Source organism: Mirounga leonina, unplaced genomic scaffold (genome assembly GCF_011800145.1).
Source record: "Mirounga leonina isolate KUSES-001 unplaced genomic scaffold, KU_Mleo_1.0 Mir_153, whole genome shotgun sequence".
Lineage (NCBI taxonomy): Eukaryota > Metazoa > Chordata > Mammalia > Carnivora > Phocidae > Mirounga > Mirounga leonina.
The window spans coordinates 13,380,601-13,405,591 of record NW_023270387.1 but is presented as its reverse complement, the minus strand read 5'-3'; the positions used below and the strand labels follow the sequence as shown (position 1 = coordinate 13,405,591).

The 24,991-nt window shown below is 40.4% G+C and overlaps 1 protein-coding gene across 5 annotated transcripts in view; it reads right to left on the bottom strand.

Annotated features, from left to right (window-relative positions):
- Positions 1–24,738, bottom strand: part of RNF214 (ring finger protein 214) — a 48,981-nt gene extending 24,243 nt beyond the window's left edge. For 3 of the 5 annotated variants that reach the window (XM_035009016.1, XM_035009015.1, XM_035009014.1), the window contains exons 1-5: positions 23,862–24,738; positions 21,087–21,597; positions 20,318–20,377; positions 16,787–16,927; positions 12,970–13,109 (exon numbers count right to left, since the gene is read on the bottom strand). In XM_035009016.1, coding sequence (XP_034864907.1) covers positions 12,970–13,109; positions 16,787–16,927; positions 20,318–20,377; positions 21,087–21,597; positions 23,862–23,977 — 968 coding nt within the window. In that variant the 5' untranslated portion in view covers positions 23,978–24,738. The remainder of the gene's footprint in view (positions 1–12,969; positions 13,110–16,786; positions 16,928–20,317; positions 20,378–21,086; positions 21,598–23,861) is intronic. The other 2 variants (XM_035009019.1, XM_035009018.1) reach the window with 1 other exon arrangement.
- Positions 24,739–24,991: the final 253 nt, after the last annotated feature.

The window sequence follows — 24,991 nt, the reverse complement described above, 5'->3', positions numbered from 1 at the left end:
GGCAATAAATGAAGCAAAGAGTTTCTTCAACAAATGGTGCTAGAAGAATTGGACAATCACATGCAAAAAGTGAAACTAAACACAGACCTTACACCTTTAACAAAAATTAACTCAAAATATATTGTAGACCTAAATGTAAAATACAAAACTATGAAACTCCTAAGATAACATAGAAGAAAACCTGGTTGAACTTGGGTGTGGTGATGCCTTCTTAGATACAAACCAAAGACACAATTTATGAAAGAAATAACTGACAAAGTAGACTTCATTAAGATGAGAAATGTCCGGGGGCACCTGGGTGGTGCAGTCAATTGAGCACCCAACTCTTGGCTTCAGTTCAGGTCATGATCTCAGGGTTGTAAGATCAAACCTGGTGACCAGCTCTGTGCAGAGTCTGCTTAAGTTTCTCTCTGCCCCTCCCCCCCATAAGTAAATAAATCTTTTAAAAAATTGAGAACTTCTGTTCTGCAAAAGATAGTACCAAAAGAATTAGAAGACAAACCACAGACTGGGAGAAAATATTTACAATAGACACATCTGATAAAGGACTGTTAAATACACAAAGAACCCCTGAAACTCAACAATAAGAAAATAAACCTGATTTAAAAAATGGGCCAAAGTCCTTAACAGACACCTCACCAAAGAACACATACAGATGGCAAGTAAGCATATGAAAAGATGTTCCACATCAGCTGTCATCAGAAAAATGCAAATTAAAACAGCAATGAGATACCACTACACATCTATTAGAATGGCCAAAACTGACAACACCAAATGCTGACAAGGATGTGAGGAACAATAATCCTCATACATTGCTGGTGGGAATGCAAAATGGTGCGGCCACTTTGGAAGACAGTTTGCTGGTATCTTGCAAAACTAATCATACTCTTACCATATGATCCAGCAACTGCACTCTTTGGTATTTACTGAAAGGAGCTGAATACTTAGGTCTATACAAAAACCACACATGGAGTTTACAGCAGCGTGTTTATGTTTATTCATAACTGCCAAAACCTGGAAGCAACCAAGATGCCTGTTGGCAGATGAATGGATAAAAAAGCTGTGGTACATCCTGACAATGGAATATTATTCAGGACTAAAAATAAATGAGCTATCAAGCCATGAAAAGACATGGAGGAACCTCAAATGCATATTACTAAGTGCAAGAAGCCAATCTTAAATAACTACATACTGTATGATTCCAACCATGTACCATTCTGGAAGAGGCAAAACTATGGAGACAGTAACAAGATCAGTGGCTCTTGTTAGGGGAAAGGTGCAAGGGGAACATGAATAGGTAGAGCACAGGGGATTTTTAGGGCAGTGAAAAATACTCTGTATGATATTATAATGATGGATATATGTCATTATACATTTGTCCAAACCCACAGAATGTACAAAACCAAGAGTGAACCCTAAGGTAAACTATGGACTTTGGATAGGTTCACCCTTAGTAAAAAATGTCCCATTCTAATGAGTGATGTTGATTAATGGAAGGCTATGCATGTGTGGGGGCAGGGGTTATATGGAAAATCTCTGTACCTCCCTCTCAATTTTGTTGTAAACCTAAAACTGCTCTAAAAAACAAAATCTTAGGGGCGCCTGGGTGGCCCAGTCAGTTGAGCGACTGCCTTCGGCTCAGGTCATGATCCCAGGGTCCTGGGATCGAGTCCCACATTGGGCTCCCTGCTATGCGGGGAGCCTGCTTCTCCCTCTCCCACTCCCCCTGCTTGTGTTCCCTCTCTCACTGTGTCTCTCTCTGTCAAATAAATAAATAAAATCTTTAAAAAATAAATAAATAAATAAAATAAAAAACAAAATCTTAAAAAAAGAAAAGGAATAAACTATTGAGATATTTCATATCCATGATGACATCAAGGATGAATCCTTAAAATAGGCTGAGTGAAAGAAGCTAGACACAAATTTCTAGAAAATGTAAATGTAATCTATGGTGACAAAGTGTTTACCTGAGAACTGAGGGGAAGAAAGGGCAGTGATGGAGAAGGAGCATGGACCTTGATTGTGTTAGTGTTTATATGCATGATTAGTTTGTAAAAATTCATCTATATGCAACTTAAAATAAGTGCCTTTTATTGATGTATATTATATCTAAAAATCTTCGATTGTTCAAAAATCTAAGGGATAATAACTCTAAGTTTCTACAATTAAGACTCTGAAAATTTCCCAAATACCTTAACCAAGAAAATTACAAGTCTTTCTAGGGGCGCCTGGGTGGCTCAGTTGGTTAAGCGACTGCCTTCGGCTCAGGTCATGGTCCTGGAGTCCTGGGATCGAGTCCCACATCGGGCTCCCTGCTCGGCAGGGGGTCTGCTTCTCCCTCTGACCCTCCCCCTCTCATGCTCTCTCTCTATCTCATTCTCTCTCTCAAATAAATAAAAAAATCTTTAAAAAAAGAAAAAAAGAAAATTACAAGTCTTTCTAATACAAAATAAGCATCAGGCATGTAATTTTTCTTTATAACAAATGCTACCAGTGAATTAATGTAACAGATGTGTATTCGTGGAAGGAAAGGCCAAATTAAAATTCTAAAAAATATTCAAGAATATTCAATTTACATAGTAAAAGAGTAGACCTAAATTCAACCATATCGATAATTATGTTAAATATAAACTGACTAAAGCCTCTAATTAAAAGGCAGCTTGTCAGAATAGATAAAAAAGAAAGATCCAATTATATGCTATCTTTTTTTTTTTTAAGATTTTTAAATTTATTTGAGAGAGAGAGAGAGAAATAGCATGAGAGGGGAGAGGGTCAGAGGGAGAAGCAGACTCCCCGCTGAGCCGGGAGCCCGATGCAGGACTCGATCCCAGGACTCCGGGATCATGACCTGAGCCGAAGGCAGTCGCTTAACCAACTGAGCCACCCAGGCGCCCTCAATTATATGCTATCTTTATGACACATAAAAATGTAGACAGGTTGAAGATGAATGATGGAAAAATATACCTCATGTAAAAAATAAGCGTAAGACTGCAGTATCAATATTAATATCACATAAAGTAAACTTTAACATAGGGGCGCCTGGGTGGCTCAGTCGTTAAGCGTCTGCCTTCGGCTCAGGTCATGATCCCGGGGTCCTGGGATCGAGCCCCGCATCGGGCTCCCTGCTCGGCGGGAAGCCTGCTTCTCCCTCTCCCACTCCCCCTGCTTGTGTTCCCTCTCTCGCTGTGTCTCTCTCTGTCAAATAAATAAATAAGATCTTTAAAAAAAAAAAAAGTAAACTTTAACATAAAGAATATGACAAAAATAAAGAGAGACATTTCATAATGATAAAATGGCTAATTCATCAGGAATATATAACGATCATAAACGTGTATGTATCTAACAATACAACTTGAAAATATACGTAACAAAAATCCACAGAATTAAAAGGAAAAAGAGGAAAGTCTATAATCATAGAGATTTTAACATCACCCCCTCAGCAACTGATATAATTACATTTTTAAAAATAAAAAAATGTAGAATATTCCTCAGTAAGTATAGACACAAATATCCCTAAAAATAATAGCAAGTTGAATTCAGCAATATATAAAAACAATAACATATCTTATCCAAGGGGGTTTATCCCAAGAATGGACAACTGGTTTAACATTTGAAAATAAATCAATATAATTTACCATATTAACAGAGTAAAGGAGAAAAACCAGTCAATAATTATAATAGGTGCAGAAAAACTATTTGACAAAACTAAGCACCCAATCATGTTAAGAACTCTCAGAAAATTAGAAACAGAAGAGAACTTCCCCAATTTGATAAAGGGCATCTACAAAGAACCTATAGCTATCATCCCAATTAATGGTAAAATACTAAACATTCTGCTCCATGAGGAGCAGAAACAAGGTGAGTATGTCTACTCTACCACTTCTATTCAACACAGTACTGGAGGTCCTAGTCAGTGTATTAATGTTTACAAAAGATAAAAGGCTTATGATTTGAAAAGAAGAAATAGAACTGTATATTCGCAGAAGCTATAATTGTTTATGTAGAAAACCTTAAGGAATCCACAAAACAACTAAGACACTAATATGTACGTTTAGCAAAGTAGCAGGTATGAGGTTAATATACAAAATAAATTATATTTTTATACACTAGCAAGAAACAGTTGAAATTTTTTTGAAAATTTAATTCTACTTAAATAGTATCAAAGAACATAAAATACTTAGGAACAAATTTCTTTAGACATCTAAAGAAAGTTGTGTAAGACCTGGACTCTGAAAATTCTGAAAGGTTGCTAACATAAAGATCTAAATAAACTGACAGATACATATTTATGGATTGGAGGGCTCAGTATTACTAAGATGTCAATTTTCCCCAAATTGATCTACAGATTCAAAGGAACTATGTCTCACCAGTTCGGGTTTTGTTTTTGTAGATACTGGCATGCTATTTCTCAAACATATATGGTAATGCAAATGACCTAAAGGTAGTGCAAACTCCAAAGAACCTTCAAAAAAGAAGCAGACCTTACATTCTCTGACCATGACTTATTATAAAGCCATAATCATCACGACAGCATGATTTGGCATAAAGATAGACAAATATACCAATGCAACAGAATAGTGCTCAGAAATAGACCCACTATTTATACAAATGACTCATACTGTCATTTGGTTTTTGGCAAAGGTGTCAAGCATTCCAATGGGGGAAAGGGAAGTCTTTTCAACACACAGTGCTGGGACAACTGGATAGGCACGTGAACCTCAAAAAATGAACCTCAACCCCTAGTTCTCACCATGTACAAAAATTATCCCAAGATGGATCATAAAGATAAAAGCTAAAATGATAGAGCTTCCATAAGAAAACAGAGGAGAACACCTTTGCTACTTCAGGGTAGGCAAAGGTTTCTCAGGACAAAGAATGCAGTAACTATAAAAGAAAACTTGATAAATTAGACAGCCTTAAAATTAAAACTTCTCCAAAACATTCAATTAAAAAAAATGAATAATAGCTAAGTCAGAGAGTGGAAGAACATTTTCACAGACTATATAACTGACAAAGGGCTTTATATTTGCAATATGCAAAGAACTTCTAAAAACAACCAAAAAAAAAAGGAAGGGGGGCAAAAATCGCAGCGGACACTTCACAAAAACAGACATATGCATGGCCAATGAGCACATGGAAAAGTGATCAGCATCATTAGTAATGAGGAAAATGCCAAATAAAACCACAATGAAATACAACCACTTGAATGGCAAGGATATGAAGCAACCAGAATTCTCATACCTTGTAGGTAGACTGTAAAATGGCATGTGCACTTGGGAAATTTATCTGTCAGTTTCTTACAAAACTAAACATATACCTACCCTACAACCTGTTGATTCTACTCCTAGAAATTGACCCAAGAAATATAAAAGTATATGCTCACACAAAAACATACTCAACTGTTCACAGCAGCTTTATTCATAATAGTCAAATTCTAGAAACCATTACATGACCCCTCAAAGGAGAATGGATAAAGTGTGGTGTATTAACAAAAGGAATACCACTCGACAATAAAGAGACATAAATGAATGTCAGAAGCATTATGCTGAATGAAAGAAGTCCTACACAAAAGGGTACATATTGTAGGATTTCATTTATGTGACACTCTAGAACAGCAGAGTTAATTTATGATGAGAAAATCAGAACAGCAGTTGTCTTTGGAAGATGGGACAAGAGAAGACTGGGAAAGTCTATGAGGGGACCATTTGGTTTAAGGGTAGTTCTCTGTATCTTAATGGGTTTGAATTACACAGGCATTTGACACTGGTCAAAACTTATGGAATGGCACACTTAAGATTCATGTATTTAACTGCATATATATTTTATTACCAAAAGAAAGGAAACACAAATAATATTTAACTCTAATTAATAATATGCACGTTTATGGATTTAAAGGTGAAGTTACTGATGACTGCAACTTACTCTGGTATGCTTTGAAAAGAAAAAAAAAGATGGACTGATGAACGGATAGAGGGATGGAAAGACATTGCTAAAACAAATTTAGTAGAATGTTAATTGCTGAATCTAGGGGGTGAGTGTTAATGGACAATACTTCTTGCTTCTCCTAGTGTTTAAAAATTTTCGTAATAAAATATTGGGGGAAAAGAATTCCTCTGCCTACAAACCCCTGTTGGTTACACCCAGTAATTACCAATGGCCTTTACTCAGACCCAGTTCTCATGTACTTCCCTGCAGTTTCTGGCACTGTTCTGCACCTCCCCCTTTGAAGCCCTATACTACTATTCTAAGCTGTTTCCTTTTCTTTCTGCCTTCCCTTCCTCTTTGTACTCCCAAACTGTAGGTGTGCCTCAGCGTTAAGAACTGAGCCCTACTCTATGCTTTTTCCCACAGAAAACTCACTTTCAGTGAGTTTCAGATAGTTACAACCTCTACGCAGTCAACTCCAAATCAAGACAGAGCATCTCTTCTAGTCAAGTGTCCCACTTCCAATGGCCGCCTGAGGATTTTAACTTGCATATCTCACATCATCACATCACTTACTTTACCCTCAGAACTTAGAATGTGGATTCCATTTCCCAATTACTGTCCAGGTGGCACATAGTTACCCAGGGTCAATACAGAAGTTAGTTTTGACACTTCCCCCAGCCTTAATCTCTAAAATAATCAAGCATCAATTCCTCCGGAGTCCATTTCTTCCTTTTCATTCCACCATCACTAGTCTTATAATGATCCTTAGAAACTCAGTTTATTGTAAGTGCTTCCTGTTGATGTCTCAGTCTCACTCTTCCCCCAAAATCCATCCTGCATATTTCTAAGACACCTCTAAGTATGCATCTCCTACTTGTATAATCTCTCTGATTCCCCATATCTAAAAGATATTCACACATACTGAGCAGAAAAAGTTAAGTGAGATGTGTTAACTTGCTGCAGCAGCAGATTTCCAAACATGGACCAGTCCCAATGAACCAGGCCTGCTGGTGTTCATGTTCAGCCCCCTCCAACACTAAGTCTGAGTTGGCCCTGTGACTCATTTTAACCAAAAGAATGTCACAGAAATAGCACTGTGCCAGTTCCAAGTCTATGCCTTAGAGAAAGCCTAGAAACTTCCACTTTGGTACTCTTGGGAGCTCTGAGCCACCAAGAAAGAAATCTGGCCCCTCTGCTGGAAAGACCACCTGGAGAGGGAAGAGACAATATGGAGAGAGAGAGTGAGAAAAGGCCTAGCCCTCTCCGTGTCTCAGCTAGGCCCAGCCTTCCAGGTGCCCCTGCCAAGGTACCAGAAATATGAATGATGCCACCTTGGATGTTCCAGTCCCAGCTGCCGTCCGACCACAGCTACAGGAATGACCCTAGAGACTAGCAGAACCGTCCATCCAAGACAACCCAAAAACCTGTGAAAAATAACAAATTATTCTGTTTTAAGATACTAAGTTTTATGATGGCTATTTTACACAGCAATGGATCAAAACACTCTCAAGAAACTATATGATGGGGGAGGCATTCAAGTCAACCAAAAGACCATCAGAAGTATGTGTTAAGACAGAGGTATACTCAGCATGCTAATGAGTACAGAAGAGGGTCATCTAAACGAAATGGTCACGATGTGTGAAGGGGAGAAGGGGAGGATCTGGGAAAGCTTCTAGAGCAGATAATACAGGCTGAGTTTTAAGCGAATTCATGTAGCAGTAGGTATAAACCAGCAACAGTTGTTTGGGGGAGCAGTCAACAGTACAGCTAAGGACATAAACAAGGACTAGGTAACTGAGGGCCTTCTATACTCAGCTAAAGAGCTGAAACTTTACCCCAAAAGCTATCAAGAACTATGAAAAATTTTCAGCAGGGAAATAACATTATCAGACGTGGATGTGAAAAAGATTTCTACGGTTAGCAGTGTATTAGACAAGTGAGAAGAGAGGCAGAGTGGAGGCAAAGAAAGTTTCGTAGCCTACCTCAGTGATCTAGGACTGATGAGATCCTGAAATGACAGGGTCAGCGTGAACAGAGAGAAAGGGATAATTCTTTTTTAAAGATTTTATTCATTTGACATAGACAGACCACAAGCAGGGAGAACAGCAGGCAAAGGGAGAAGCAGGCTCCGTGCAGAGCAGGGAGCCCAAAGCAGGGCTCGATCCCAGGACCCCGGGATCATGACCTGAGCCGAAGACAGCCACTTAACCAACTGAGCCACCCAGGCATCCCAAGAAAGAGATAATATTAAGAATGTAAAAGCAGATGTGGTGGAAAAGGGGCTAAGAGAGAATTTAGGATGGCTCTTGGTTATTCAGTTCCGGCAGGCAGTACATAGTACGGCCACTTATGGACAAATGGCAGCATCAAGAGTGAACCGAATTCACGTACAGGTACAAAGTTTAGACTCAGATACAAGGACAGGAGGAAAGGATGGATGTGTCTGCTGAGAGCTGGGAAACTGAAAGAGGTTTCACTTGATGGCCTCTATTTTTACCGTGAAATAAAAAGCAAGATCATCTGCTAAGACTAAGGAGAGAAATGATGGAGAGACGAAGTTGAGAAAGGGAGGTAGAAGTTTGGGACAGCCCTCAGAAGAAGAAGGAGTCTCGAGGATTCCAGTGATGTTAGAAGTCAGACACTTATTCTGACCCCAGACACAGTTTGAGGGCTATGTCCAGCAGCACTCAGCAGCCCAGAGACGTCAGGCGGCTGACTTGACCCAGGACTGGAGTACTACAGAAGAATGAGAGGAAAGAGAATTGAGGGTAACACTAAGGGAGTGACCCAAGCAGTGGACCGTGCATTGAGGCTAGCTATGGAAAGACATGCTTCCAGGGAGCTGAAAGACTGGTGGGAAATGGAGTGAGGTTTCCAAACAAGAAAGAAGACCTCAAGTGGTCAAAGTGTAGACTCACTGGGAACGAGCAGACTGCTTGAAGGATGGACAGCTATGGTCAAATACAGGATGTTGCAACAGCCTGGCTCACTGCTTTGCACCCAAGAAATGCTCACCAGATTTACTGATTGCTACGCAAGCTGCTAGGGCTTTTACACATACCAGTTAAATAAACTAGCATTTGGTGAGAAATTTCCAAAATGAATCTTCATGCACACTGTTGATTTCAATTTAGTGCAGACTCTTAAATGACATCTAGAGTAATGCCTTCCAGGGGTGCGTAGGTGGCTCAGTTGGTTGAATGTCTGGCTCTTGGTTTCGGCTCGGGTCATTATCTCAGGGTCCTCATATCGAGCCCTATGTCAGGCTCTGCACTCAGCGTGGAGTCTGCTTGTCCTTCTCCCTCTGCTCCTCTCCCTACTCTCTCTCTCTCTCTCTCATAAGTAAAAAAAATAATGTGTCCAACAGTAAGTCCCTTGATGTGCTACTTACCTATCACTCTATCATATGAGTTCATCAGGCAAGCTCAGAACACTTTTTTTCAAGATTTTATTTATTTGAGAGAGAGAGAGAGAGCACGAGCATGAGCTAGGGGAGCCGTAGAGGGAGAGGGAGAAGCAGGCTTCCCACTGAGCAGGGAGCCCGACGCAGGGCTTGATCGCAGGACCCTGAGATCATGACCTGAGCCAACGGCAGATGTTTAACCAACTGAGCCACCCAGGTGCCCCATGCTCAGAACATTTTTAAAAAAAGAAGAATGAGGGGTGGGAGGATGGGTTAGCCTGGTGGTGGGTATTGAGGAGGGCACATTCTGCATGGAGCACTGGGTGTTATGCACAAACAATGAATCATGGAACACTTCATCTAAAATTAATGATGTAATGTATGGGGATTAACATAAGAACAAAAAATAAAAAAAATAAAAAATAAATAAAAAAAAAAAAAGAAGAAGAATGATGCTTAGTATTTCTGCTTTCCTGTTATTTGTCCCAAGCTACTTCTATGAATCAGTTGATAATGTCTTTTAAAGCTCAAGCTCACCATCTTTTACTAGGGAAGAGTCCTACTTGCTGCCATTCTCAATGAGTCACTATTAAAGGCAGGAATCTTAAAAAAGAAGTTCTGCCCTGGAAGAGCACTCACATGGAAGCCTCACCTTCCTCATGCCAGCAATAATCCTCAAGGATATAAGCTGGGAATTAGGAAGTGTCCCACGAAAGCAAGACAACATCCACGACAAGCAACCAGGTATCCAGGAGAAAATCATCGAATACATGACTAAACTGAGTATTAGTTCCTTAGTTTTTTTTGGGGGGGGGGGTTGCTTTGTTGTTGTTGTTGTTAACTCAGGGTGTCTTCTTTAGAAATTATAGTTACATTAAAATACATAGTGACTACCCCCAAAGAGTACAAAGCACTTAGCAGATTTCTATTGAGTAAATTCACCTTTTTTAAAAGATTTATTTATTTTTGAGAAAGAGAGAGAGAGAGAGAGCAGGGAGTGGGCAGGAGCAGAGGGAGAGGGAGACAGAATCCAAGCAGGCTCCATGCTGAGCACAGAGCCCGACTCGCTGAGCAAAGAGCCCAACTCGGAGCTCAACCTCACGACCCTGAGATCATGACCTGAGCCGAAACCAAGAGTCGGACACTTACCAACTGTGCCACCCAGGCACCCTGTAAATTCACCTTTATATAACATACATGTCAAATTCTCTCCTCCCAGCCAGGGCCACCGCAGTGTGGGCCACTGTCACTCTCAGGCAGGATCTGACAGGTAAGTCTCCTAACTGGTCCTCTACACTACTCCCATTCACTTTCCACCCGCCAAAGTCATTTATCTAAAACGCAGAACTCCTCCTCTGATACCCCTCCCCCCTTAAAATCTTTCAGTATCACTATCAGAGAAAAACCCAAACTCCTGAACACACGATACAGTTTTTTGTGACCGGCTTCCCACTACCACACTGGTCTTGTTCCTCCCCACCTCCCCACAGCTCAGGTGCTGTTCTCTCTTGTCTGTAGGCCCCCTGCCTGCAATGTCTTTCCCCTATTCCTTGCCCAACTAATTCCTCCCTGTATCAACCCCCACCCCTGTAACTCTTTCTTTGAAAGTTATTTGTTTAGTCTAGGATCAAATCAAGGATCATGCACTGCATGTGGTGTTCACATTCCCCTTTATCTTTCAGGATTCAGTGCCAGAAATCACTTCCTCTGGGAATCCCCCTCTGACTCCCCCTGCCCGTCTGGGTTCCATGCCCCTTCTACGTACTCCGATACGACCACTACCATGGTATCATTATACTAGTTTGTAATTATCTATTTGTCATCTCTCCTATTCAACAATAAGCTCCACGAGGGCCTTCTATTCTCCGGGCCCATACTGTCTGGCTCACAGTAGACACTCAGTGAGCGTTGGCTGACGGAATGAGAGCTATAAACAGGAAACATGACTGTTATGGCCTGAACTGTGTCCCCCACAAATTCATTTGTTGAAGCCCTCACCAGCAATGTGACTATATTTGGAGATGAGGCCTTTAAGGAAGTAATTAAAGTTAAATGAGATCATAAGGATGGGGCTCGAATCCAACAGGTCTGCTGTCCTCACTCGAAGAGGAGAGACACCGGGAGTATGCACAAACGGAGGAAAGGCCATGTGAGGACAGAACAGGAAGGCAGCAGTGTCTGCAAGCCAGGAAGACAGACTTCACCAGAAACCAACCCTGCTAGCATCTTAATCTTAGACTTCCAGTCTTTAGAACCCTAAGACAATAAATTACTGTTGTTTAAGTCACCCAGTCTGTGGTATTCTGTGATGGCAGTCTGAACAGACTAATACAATGCCCAAAATCTCTGTGCCCACAGTTTCTGTGGATGCTGGAATGCAGAACAAAACCCGCATCACTGCTAGAACAAAGATGCACACAGAAGACTTCTTCCCCCTACTTCTGGAAAAGTGAAACCCACATTCTACAAAAAGCATGACAGAAAGTGTCATTCTGACACTAGTGACACATAAAAAAGCCCAATTGGATCTCCCAGACCACGAGCAGCAAATTGTTAGTATCAATCACCATTTGGGCTTATCCAATCAGAAGGCAGAGAAAGTGGTCAGAGATACCTTAAGAGTATAGAGTACACATCAAAAAAAAATCTTTCACAGAGCCTAGAATTGTCATAATGGATTCACCTTCCCAGCTTCTGCTAAGACTGCTGCTAAACTGCTTGCACGCTCATGTCTCTGTTTCACTGTCCTCCTCCCAGCCTGTGAAGACAATGGCAGAGGCCATGTTGTTGGGGGGGGGGAGCAGGGGGTTCAATCACTAACAATGCCAGGTATAGCGTTATGCTCCCAGCACACTTCATAATCGCTGATGCATGGATGGATCACCATGGACAACTGACCCACCTTTGAAGCATTATCATTCGATTCTCAACAAAACAGATTGGTCCTTAGGCTCTTTCCCAAACGTTCTTTCTCATGTTGACCTTTCACAGTTACCATCTTTCATAATTGGAAAATGATTCAACCAATGAGCTTGCTACTTTTCATTTAGAGCTCTGACTCGAGCAGGCCAAGATTTTCTTGATAAATAAAAGCACATTTTAGAATTTAAATAAAATCATCAGGGTTCACAGCTATTTTGATTTCCACATTAAGAATCTTGGAAAACAAAATCTGACCAAATTCTATGCGCACCTTGCTCTTGCTGTAGTACCCAGAAGAGAACAGAGATCCACTAAATAATTCTTTCCAAAGGCTTACTTAAAATGTTACTGTTTAAAACTTGTTTTAGTGCTGAATAACATAATCAAAGTATTCCCACAGCCTGAACTTCTAAAAAATCAGGATCAAAGCAAGTGAAGCAGGTGTTAGATGCATTTCAAAATCTTGATCATATTTAGGACCCAACAATCAGCTGCTATTATTTCAAGGTATTATTGAATCTGAAATTTTTTTTTTTACTGAATCTAACACAAGGTGCTGAAAAAGCTAAAATCATTAGAGGATTTTATTTGTGTACTTGTTGTTCAAATAAAACTTAGACCAAAAGAAAAGAAACTAGGCACATAAACAAGACTGGATGCTTATGCACAAATATATACATGCACACAGGGGTTTTATTCTTAACAGCATCATTTACCTTCTGCCCTTCTCACAAAGCTTCTCGATTTCAGCTTTCAGATCCTGCTCCTTCTGCAAAAACTCCTTCTTTTCTTTCTCTATCTTCTTCTTTGTTTCTTCTCGCTTTATTGTTACATCCTGGATAGCTTTTAGTATCTCCTGAGTCCCCCATAATTACAGTCACACACAAGTAAAGAAGGAAATGGATTAGTTCTTTTGGTCTAAAGGTTATTTTCAACTAACACAAATTAACATATTGATTTGAGTAAATTCAAGTTGAATTGAAGGAATCGGGTTGATGAGTAGCTCTGAAAGCCAGTATCTAGATGTAAGAGAGAAAGTTACAATAAAGCCGATTTCAATTCAGCAGGAGAAAGAATTTCTAACAATCAAAACTGTTCAAAAATGGAATTTACTGCCTTGAGAAGCAATAACCCTTCCAATACCTGTGTTCAGATAAAGGCCGAATGAACACCTGTTAAGAATGCTGAGAAAGGCATTCTTGTATGGGGTGGGAATTCATTATGTTCAACAAAAATGGTCTTGTTTTGTTTGTTAAGGTTCTACTTTATTATGTGTGAGGAGTTGTTTGGTTCCTTTTTTACTTTAACAAAAATATATATATTTGTAGTAAGAAGTGGAATAATAAAAAAGTGATAGTTAAGTCACTCCCTAATGCATGCCAATTCCACCCATAATTAATATGTCCACTGTTTTATCTGATTGCTTTCACATCTTTATTCTCACACAAACACGTATACTTATATGTGTATTTCTTTGCTTTTGTGTTTTTTCCAAATGAGGTGATTGTTTTTTTTAAGATTTTATTTATTTGTCAGAGAAAGAGATAGAGAGCACAAGCAGGAGGAGCGGCAGACAAAGGGAGAAGTAGGCTCCCCATGAAGGACTCGCTCCCAGAACCCCAGGACCACAATCCAAGCTGAAGGCGGACACTTAACCGATTGAGCCACCCAGGCATCCCATGAGATGACTTTATACACATTATTCTGCATCCTGCTTTTTTTCACTTGATGTGAGCATACTGTCTATATAGATTTAACTTGGTGCACCTGGGTGGCTCAGTTGGTTAAGCATCTGACTGGTTTTGGCTCAGATCATGATCTCATGAGTCGTGGGATTGAGCCCCCTCAGGCTCCATGCTTAGGGTGGAATCTGCTTGAGATTTTCTCCCCTTCCCCGCTACCCCTCCCCTTCTCAAGTGTACTCTCTTTTTCTCAAATAAATAAATAAATCTTAAAAAATAAAGTAAAATAGGGCGCCTGGGTGGCTCAGCTGGTTAAGCGACTGCCTTCAGCTCAGGTCATGATCCTGGAGTCCCTGGATCAAGTCCCGCATCGGGCTCCCTGCTTGGCAGGGAGTCTGCTTCTCCCTCTGACCCTCCCCCCTCTCATGTGCTCTCTCTCATTCTCTCTCTCTCAAATAAATAAATAAAATCTTTAAAAATAAATAAATAAATAAAGTAAAATAAATATATAGATTTAACTTAAAAATAGCAGTATATGACGTAATGTGTATATATATATCCAACTTATCCAACCATTCTATGTAAAGAGTCCATCAAGTTGACTCCAGTGTTTTTTAACTACACACGATACTGCAATAAATACTCTGTATATCTACACTTTCCTATAAAAACTTCTATTTCTGTAAAAAAGACTTAATAATATGATTGCTAGGTCATAGTACATTTTAAATCTTAACTGACAATTCTCAGTAACTTTTCCAAAAAGGCTGTAACAATTCATATACAAATGTCTGAAAAGGGTTCATTTTTCCTCACCCTTGATAACTTAATTCATTTTTGCCGATCTCTTGAGGGGGAGAGAGGAATGGTATCTAATCGTTTTAAGAAACATTTTCCTAACTCCCATTCTCTACTGTTTGTACAGTTGGCCTCCTCCAACTAAAATAAGCACTTAGTGCAGAGACTATGTTGCCTTTACTGCTAAATCTGCAGAGCCTGGATAAGGAACTCAGAAAATATTTGCTAAATGAATGAATACCAGTGAGGCTGAGGCTGAGCTTCTTTTCATATATTTATTATGCACTTGCTTTTCCTCTTCTGTGTACTACCATTTATAATTGTTTTGTTTTTAAAGATTTTATTTATGTATTTGAGAGAGAGAAAGCAAGCTCATGGGGGGGGGTGCAGAAGGAGAGAATCTTAAGCAGACTCCCCGCTGAGCAGGGAGTCCAACTCGGGGCTTGATCCCAGGACCCTGAGATCATGACCTGAGCTGAAGGCAGATGCTTAACTGGCTGAGCCACCAAGGCGCCCCACCATGTACAACTGTTGTAAGCAAAGTAATAACCCCTTCCCCCAAAATATGTCCACATTCTAATCTAACCTAATCCCTGGGACCTGTGATTATGTTTCTTTCCATGGGAAAAGAGACTGTGCAGGTGTGACTAAGGTAAAGACCCAGATGCAGGGAGACAGTCCTGGATCATCTGCGTGGGCCCAATCTAATTACGCAGGTCTTCAAAAATGGAGAACCTTTCTCAATTGCAATCTGAGGAAGATGTGATTAGGGAGGAGTGGTCAGAGATGTAAATTTGCTGACTCTGAAGATGGAGAAGGGAATCAAGGAATACAAGCAGCCTCTAGATGCTGGAAATGCAGGGAGAGGTAAGCTCTCCCAGAGTCCCCAGAAACTGATGCAACCCTGCCAATACTTGGATTTTAGCCCAGTGACACCCATGTTGGACTTCTGACCTATAGGACTGTGTTGTGTTCAGCTGCCAAATTGATGGTAGTTTGGTACAGCAGCAATAGGAAACTATACAATAACCTTTCCTAGTTTTTCTTTAGAGTATTTGACTTTTACCATGAAACTGTAGGAGTCTCAGAACACGGATATGGATATTAAACCCTTCATCAGTTGTGCTACAAATATTTTCCCAATCTAACACTGATCTTTTTTTTTTTTTTTAAAGATTTTATTTGACAGAGACACAGTGAGAGAGGGAATACAAGCAGTGGGAGTGGGAGAGGGAGAAGCAGGCCTCCCGCCGAGGAGGGAGCCCGACGCGGGGCTCAATCCCAGGACCTGGAATCAACACCTGAGCCGAAGGCAGCCGCTTAACAACTGAGCCACCCAGGCGCCCCTAACACTGATCTTATGATGTTTTTTGTATCATCTGCCATATCAGAAGTTTTAAATTATACATAATTAAATTGATTCATTCTTCTATGGCTTCTGGGTTTTTTGCCTGGCTTAAAGTGACTCTTGCAACTTGAGGTTTTATAAACATTCTCCTAAATTTTCTTTTAACTTACATTTTTTCCAGTTTTCATATGTAGATTTTTAATCTATTAGAATTATGTTTTTTAATATAAGAGTCTAATTACATGGTTTTCCAGGTAGACAGTCAGCTATGTCAACAAAATATATTAACTTTTCTCTCTAAACTTAAATAGAAGTGAGAGTATGGGGGCGCCTGGGTGGCTCAGTCGGTTGAGCGTCCAACTCTTGGTTTTGGCTCAGGTCATGACCTGAGCTTGATCATGGGATCAAGCCTCTCATTGAGCTCCGTGCTCAGTGGGGATTCTGCTTGAGATTCTCTCCCTCTGCCCCTCCCCTGGCTCAAGGGTGTGCACATTCTCTCTCTCTCTCAAATAAATAAAATCTTAAAAAAAGAACTGAGAGTTTGAACAAGATGCCCTCAAAGGTTCTTTTTATCCTTAAAATTCTAAGACAACCATTAAAAAGATAAATATTGCTCTTCTGTTCCTATTAATTCAGAAACAAAATTACAGTTTGATTAGGGAGTGTAGCCATACTTATTGACAGACTTTAACGTAAGCAGGGTACCTGGTGATTCTTCATTTCTTCTTCTCTCCTTTGCTGGAGCTGCTTTAATTGCACTTGGAGCTGATTCTCCACTTGCCTCTGCTTGTCCAGGACCTCCTGGTAACGTTCCTTCAACAGCGTTCTCTCCGTCATCATTTTGTCCTATTTGTAACAAGAGAAAAAAAGTTTAATTCCCCAATTTAATTGCAAAAAACACCAGGTTCCTGTTCAAGGCACTGTGCAGAGCTCTAGGCTCCAGGGTCCAACATTCTAACTACTAGCCATGAGTGGCTATATAAACTTAAGTTAATTAAAGTAAAAAAATCTTAAAATACAGCCCCCTGTATGGTCTGTGGGCCAAATCCAGACATTATCTGAATTTTTTTCTTAAGACTTATTTTATTCATTTCAGGGAGAGAGCTCTTGAGCTCGCGTGCATGAGCAGGTGGAGGGGCAGAGGGAAAGGAAGAGAAGCAGACTCTGTGCTGAGTACAGATCCCACGACCCTGAGATCATATCCAGAGCCGAAATCAAGAGTCGGACACTCAATGAGCCACCTGGTGCCCCTATAAATAAATTTTATAGGAACACAGCCATTCCCAATGGCTTATAGGCTGCTTTTACACTACAATGAGTGGAATGGTTACAACAGAGCCCCAAAGCCTAAGACATTTACCATCTGACGTTTTACAGAAAAAGTTTGTCAATCACTGTTCTAGGGAATAAGAGGAAGAAGGCATTTTATCAGAGCAAGAAGAAATGAATGGGTAAAAAAACAAAAACAAAAACAGATCACCTACTCAAAACTGCATCCAGAAAAGAGGATTCCTTATTGGCCATTAGCGCTGAAAATGGACAGATCCGCTAAAGAGGTCTGGGGAGCATGGTATTCAGACTGGGCAAATCAGCAAGCTCTCATGTAAAGCAAGAGTAGAAGAAAGGCTTCTGAGGACCACAGTTCAGCTCTGCCTGCCCATATCCGTAAATCAAGAAAAGTGATGGCTACCTTTCAAAGGGATGCTAAAACTTAAGAGACGTTCAATTTAAAACACATTTGGTATAAGGCAGCCCATGTAAAATTTAAACCAAGAGCATTCAACTGAACTTAATCATTAAAAGATAACTATTTTCAAAGAAAAGACAGGTTTTAGAAGTGAATGAAGGAAAACTTATTACATTATGATAATAAAAACTAAGTTTTCAAGATGGGACTTCGGCAGAGCACCTGGGTGACACAGTCGGTTAAGCGTCCGACTCTTGGTTTCAGCTTAGGTCATGATCTCAGGGTCGTGAGATCCAGCCCCGCATAGGGCTCTGTTCTCAGCACAGCTTGGGATTCTCTCTCCCTCTCCCTCTGCCCCTCCCGCTTGTGCTCTCTATCTAAAATAAATAAATAAATCTGGAAAAAAAAAAAAATGGGACTTTAGCTCTGAGATAAGCTAGTCCTTAGACCAGGTGCTGAAATGTGACTAAGGCCCCTGATGACTCTCCAGTCTCACGTCTTTACAGGGATTCTGAACCTGAGATCTATGGATGGGCCTCAGGGGTCTCTGAACTCTCTGAAATAGGGGGATGTGGGAGGGAGGATAAATTTTTCTGAGATGAGAATTAAAGTTTTCAAAAGATTCCAAAAGAGGACTTTAACCCAAGAAAAGCTAAAGAAAGGTTAAGAACCAATATATTCAACTGGTAGAAAAGAGGAATCTTTACTTTCTTCAGCATAGGTCTTTCCCTTTATTTCCTTGTGGTACTTTCTCTGTCTACAATGCTTCTTTAGGACAACACAGGCCAGGGGAAAACACCACTAGTCTCATGGAAAGAAGTCTCAAGGTACATACTATTAGTACATACAAAAAGATAACTGAAAAGCTATATAGTAAACTACTTGATCCATAGCATCTCATCTTAACAAGCCAAAGTTACTATTTCATCAGTGTCTAATTGGCTCCAAGGACCAGAAGGTACAATTTCAAATGCAGCCAGTGGGAAATTACCATAAATGCACAAAAAGGGAAACAAAACAGGAGCCAAGTTTCTTCTATTGCCACCAAACTTAACACCTGCCTAGTTCCACTGCCTTTTTAAAAGCATGTGGGCCTACACTGTATGTTAACTAGAATTTAAAGGAAATTTTGAAAAAATAAAATAAAATAAAATAAAATAAAGGCATGTGGGCCATCCCAGTACCCAAAAGAATACAGCCACATAAAACATAATCCTGGGCCTATTTTGGCCCAATGACTTGCTAGTTTCCACTCCTGCATCAGACTGATGCTAAAGCTTATTTATAACTTAGTTGCCCCCGCTTGGATTGCTACTGTCATCAGAACCCCACCATAGAACTATGCGGACAAAATAATGTGCTTAGAGTAAGTATTCAAGAAAAGGTCAATCACCCCCCCTTCCCTGGGACTTCTCTTCTAGCTTGGTTTTCACCCAGCACAACTCCATCAGCTTGCTCATCTCTAGGATCTTTTTACCTGCCTATTATATGAGTAACCCCGAGTTGCTATCCTGTATTTAAAAAACTTTATTCACTTCATCTGGTTAATGTACTCCCATAACTTCCTTCCTTCCATCTGCTCCTCAATTTCTTCAACTTGACCAAATATCCACTTTCTTATCTGGTTGCTATAAGCACTTTCTCTCTCACTCAGTTAACACATATTACCCTAAAAACCTCTTCCTGATGCTAGGGTGCCTTTCCCAGCATCATCCTTCCTCTCAAAAAATATAAACTTTGATATCCATATTCTTAAGGGTGGAAGTTTCTGCCATGAGATACCAGAGATAGATCAAAGAGACCATTTTAACAAAGATAAATGTGCAGCTCACTAGGTTTTAAAACCTAATTACTAGGAATAAAAGGGAAGACAGGACTCAACAGTACAGCAGAAAAAGACCTGAAAGCTCAACACTCTGAGCAGAGCACCACAGAAAAGGGTCTGAGCGCCTGACAAACAGCGTCTGGAATGATAGAGAGAAGGAGAACCCCACTGTGTTGTGACTTCATTATTCTGTATTTGGATTATTGTATTTACTTCTCAGGATCACATTTTCAAAGCAACAATGATAAGATGGAACCTGTCCAGGCGGAAAAGTAACCAGGGTGATGGAAGGGCTGGAAAATGTATCCTATGAAGAAAAGAAGAATGTTATAAATGTCTGGGAATGTTTTTTTCTGTAAAGATTCGACTTGAGGGGTAAGAGGAAGCGGCATAAAAAAACTTCAATTATACACAGGGCCAACAAGTAAAGGAAGATTTGGATTTAGTCTATATGGCTCAGGAGAGCACTCTAACAAGTATGAGAGGTGCTATCCTCACCTACGAACAAGATGTAACAATAAGAGCTCTTTTTCAAATGCAACAGGCTGCTTTATGAGTAGTAAGCTTCCCATCTCTGGAAGTGATCAAGTAGAAAGAAGTTAGCTGACCATCTGTTAGGGATTTGAAAAGGAGATTCCTGCACCTTTTCCAGCTGAGATGATATGACTCTAGATAGTCTTAGTTAACGGTCTAGTATATTCACTGTGACAGTTTAAGTACTCACCAGATTCTTTTCAATATCTTGATCTGTGTTTACCTCTGAATCGGCTGTCTTAAAGTCAGTCTATAAAGAAAGAAACAATTATATTCAGAACTGTTCAGAGACATTTTAAAAGGCAAAATTACTCTTTCGTAATTTTACAAGGAAATCTGTCACAAGTAACTAAGCAGCTGAATTTCTGCATTCCCCTTTTTGGCTTCTGAACAAGAGAAGAACTGTAAGTCTGGCAAACAGACACTGACATGTATATTGCATCGAACATTATCCCACAAAAGAACCTGAACAAGACCCAAGAACTGCCAGAGAGACAGCCTCAAGTGTGAAATAAGAATTTCACCCCCTACAACCTATTGTGCCCATCCTTCCTCCTACAACAAAGCACACCAAGCACTAGGAGGCAGGACACACTGTACTTCTTAAGATGTAGGTCAGAGAATTAACAAGGATTCCTCCTGCAAGGACAAAGATGGGAAATATGAATGCTAATGACCTACACTCATCAATTAGTCAGTGAAAGAGCTTATATGTAGGTCATAAAGTTCCTAGTCACCACGATGAGACCCTGACACCTGGCTTTATTATTTACTGAACACTGGAAGGATGACATCCCACAGCACGGCATGAAAATCGTATGACAGTTGCCAATAAAAAAACGAGAGACAGAGTAGTTCTCCACCACCTTCCTATGAAGAAAGGTCTCCTACCCTTGATAAATATATAAATAAATAAATAGCCCAAATGCCATTTTAGTAGTAGAAACTGGATACTCGACCTGTACGGCAATGTTCTGAGAAAGCTTCAGGGAAGAGCTATCCTGATCATCATCCTGATCCACTCTGACTCCTTCAACCCCATTTGCTGGAGGCACCACAGGTCGGAAATCCAAGCCTGTGTCCCTGCTACCTTCCTTTAGGATGGAGGCTGGTGGGGATTTCTCTTCAGAACAATTCCCGGAGGCAAGCTGCTTTGTATGGCACCCTGCCTTAAGAGACCGAGTGACGGGATGGAGGCTCTCCCGGAGGCATGTGTCCCCCTCCTCTCCTGCTGTGTTGGCCACGTCCTTCAAATCAGACTGAGACCCACCGCCAGAAAGACAAAGGGCTGTGGCTAGCAAGTTTTCTCCTAAAACCGCCCGGTGCGCTGCTGAAGTGTCACCTGCTGATGAACCAGGATTCTGCTCTGGGTGTTCCAAATGGGCATTTCTGTTATTCTCCTTGGTTATCGTTTGGCTACTTACACTCGACAGAGGTGAGTTCTTGTGCTTCTGTGCAGGGTCTTTGGGGCTATCAAAAACATAAGATAAAAAGTTTCTCTCTTCACCCAATCTTAAGGAAGATTAAATACATAGTATCTTCAACATAATGACTAGAAGAACAAAACCAGACTACATTAAGCCCCTCAAATTATCAGAATGACGTGGAACTTAGTCTTTGTCCAGCGATTTTGACCCACATGCAGGGAGTAGAGCTTGCTGGTTAGAACCTGGGAGCTGGAAACAGACATTTCCTGTCGGGTGACCATAAATAAACACACATAAATGACTCTGATGAGCCCCAAATTTCCGAGGTCCAATTTGAATAATTTTGGAGAATGTCAATGAAATAGCCTGCTGCTCGTTAGAGTATTTTCATTTAGTTAGCTGTACTGACTTAGTTACACCTCGTGTTCTAACAAATAAAATATTAATTTAGAAAAAATATTTTTATTCCACTCTCACGTTTCACAAAAATAATTTTCATTCAAATTCTTCATACAGATCTTTGACCAGAACCACCTCTTAAGTTCCTCGACAGTTTTCCAGAGCACAGCATCCCCACTTCAGGGTGTCTGAGGTACTGACACTGAATTCGAAACTGAAGCTGTCAGTAGAAATTTTACCCCAGACAAATACATACACATGTATAAACACTGGAATAGTTGTTTTGTCGTTTGTCACAGCCACTTAATGTATTGCTTTTTGAAGAGATCTTTAAAACCTATTTACAGTGACATCTAACATTTACAACAGTACGCCTCCCACCCAGGAAAAATGACTACATCTGTGCTAAATTTCTTTGCCCCTTCTTTTTTTAAAAAACTGATTCTGTCAATTGATGCCCTTAAGTACCCCAAGCCAGCAACGACTGAGGCTTTAGGTCACGGTGCCTTCCTTTCCTCAATAGCACATGCTGTTCAAAATAAAACAACCAAGAGTGTCTTTGGGATATGAACACCTTTATAAACACCTCTAGCTAATTCCTTGCTGAGAGTTACCTGGGAAAGCGGGGGAGACACTTAAATTATTGATTTGGCATAGACAGTAGAGTACCTGGGTGTAAATCCTGACTCTGCTATTTACCACGTAAATGACTCTCGGTAACTTAATTAATTTCATTTGTAAAACAGAAATATGACCCACCTACTAGGACTGTTGTGAGGATGACATGAAATCATGCATCTGAAGTATTTAGTACACAGCCTGGCACAGTAAATATTCAGTAAACCCTAGCTGCCATTATTGTTAGTGGGAATATGTGGCTGACTCTACTTATAAAATGAAGATCCAGGTTGATGGTTAGGCTTACTTAACATTTTTCCCCATTACCCCTTCGCCAACAAATCTCTCTTCATTTAAACCAGTATTTAGGAGGTACTACAGAGTTGGACAAGCGTGGGTTCAAACCCTGACTCCAATGTAGCTTGGCAACCCTGGGCAAGTTACTAACCTCTCTGTGTCTCAATTTCCTCACCTAAAAATGGGAATAATAATATTAGCACCTCCCTCCTGCGACTGTTATGAGGATTAAATGTGTTAATACATATAAAACTATTAGTACAGTATTATCTATTATATTAGGTCCTAGGTACTCTAGAAAAGAGTTGAGGTGGAATATACAGTCAATTTAGTACAACACTGTACATAGCTATGTGTTAAGCACTGTAAGATGCAAGGTTGGGCAACCATAACTCAGCCCTCAAGAGTTTAGAGAGGAGGCAAAATATCTATGTGAAGCAGTAAACCATACTAACGAAGCTATCTGTTTATCTGGAGATAATACAGATACACATATATCTGTGTGTATGTATGAATATGTATGTGCTTTATGTATGTATATGTATACACATCTATAAGTCTATGTAATACAGAAGACATAAATATACAGGTATGATATATAATATCATTATAATATACATAATCATAACATAAACGTATAGGTATCGTAGGTATAGACATAGATATTATATCATAAATATACAATTAAATGAACATATGTAGCCCATGTAAAAAAGGGTGGGGAAATATTAGCATTTGCAGAAGAGTTTGACCCCCTGTATTCATTCTATTGACTCAACAAACACTCAGCATGCCTGCTAAGTGCCGGACGCTGTGTTTGGTACCACAAATACACACACGGATCAGACAGTCCCTACCTTTAAAAAGCTTACTCTCATGCATTACTACTCACTAGAGCCCAAAAGAGGAAAACCCATCTACGCTTCCATAAGAAGCCATCTCAAAAGCCCCTTGCCCAAATGAAATCTTCCCAGTCAAGGATGCGCACATTACCTTAGACCATCTGGGAGACCTTCGTCTGATTTGGAAGCACATAAACTAGAAGAGGATTCTGGAGGATTGGGGGCATTGGACACCACACCAGCTACCTCGGACGCCGCTGCCATCATGCTCTGCACATTCAGAAACAAATTACAGGCTGCAAGTTTCCAAATTTTAATACAAGTGTATCTTTCCCCCTCAGAACGTCCATACCACAGAGTTATTCCAGGAAAGCAACACAGAGAAAAAGTTGGGTCCTAGGAGAAAATACTTAAACAAGAGTTTTGTGTAGCAAGGTATTAAAAGAGCCACTGGGCACAAGAGGCCCAAGTGGACATTGATCCTAGGAAATCACCGTATTTATATAAATATCTAGGAGTCTGAGCAAAGCTTTTCCACTTTTGGCAGAGATGCAGTCATTTAAAACAGACTACAGCCTGTGAGAATCTTCCAATCGGTCCACATGCCTACTTTACCTAATATTATTTACAAAGAATGTATTTGGGGGCCCCAATAATCCACAACATCTTACACATTTTAAATCATTAAAAGCATTATCTGTTCATTTAAGTGAAGTGTTTTGGAGGTGTTCGAATGTGAGAAGAAAAACCATACTATGCGGGGCAATCGGAGCATCTTTTACTGTCCGCGTGCTCCCCACAGATGGGAAATGTTCGAGAATCACTGACTGAGAAAAATACAGACTCTTCAAAGTTACTGCAGGGGTGCAGAAGAGTACAAGAATCTTGGGTACTCCACTAAGAGAAAGAGAAGCTGAGAAACAGGGTAATCCAAGTCAGGGAATCAGGACTGACGCCTTTCTTGGATCAAAAGGTCATCCTTTGTGTGGCAGGACAAACTCACGGCCCTCTACGGTGAAGACAAAGCGGGGGGGAAAGAATGTGGGGGGGCCGAAGGGTGTAACATAGGGTTAAAGTTCTTGTTTTTATTTTAATAGCAACACAGATATTCACACACACACACACACACCCCGCCCCACCGCCCGGAACCTTCAAGCTCGCCCTGGGCAAGTATGGAGACCGGGCTCTGTCAACACTTCAGTCACAGGCCAGGGAACCCCGCCGTGCCTCAGTTTCCCCCATTATACAAAGCTCCTAGGAGAAAATGGGCCCAAATCGCCA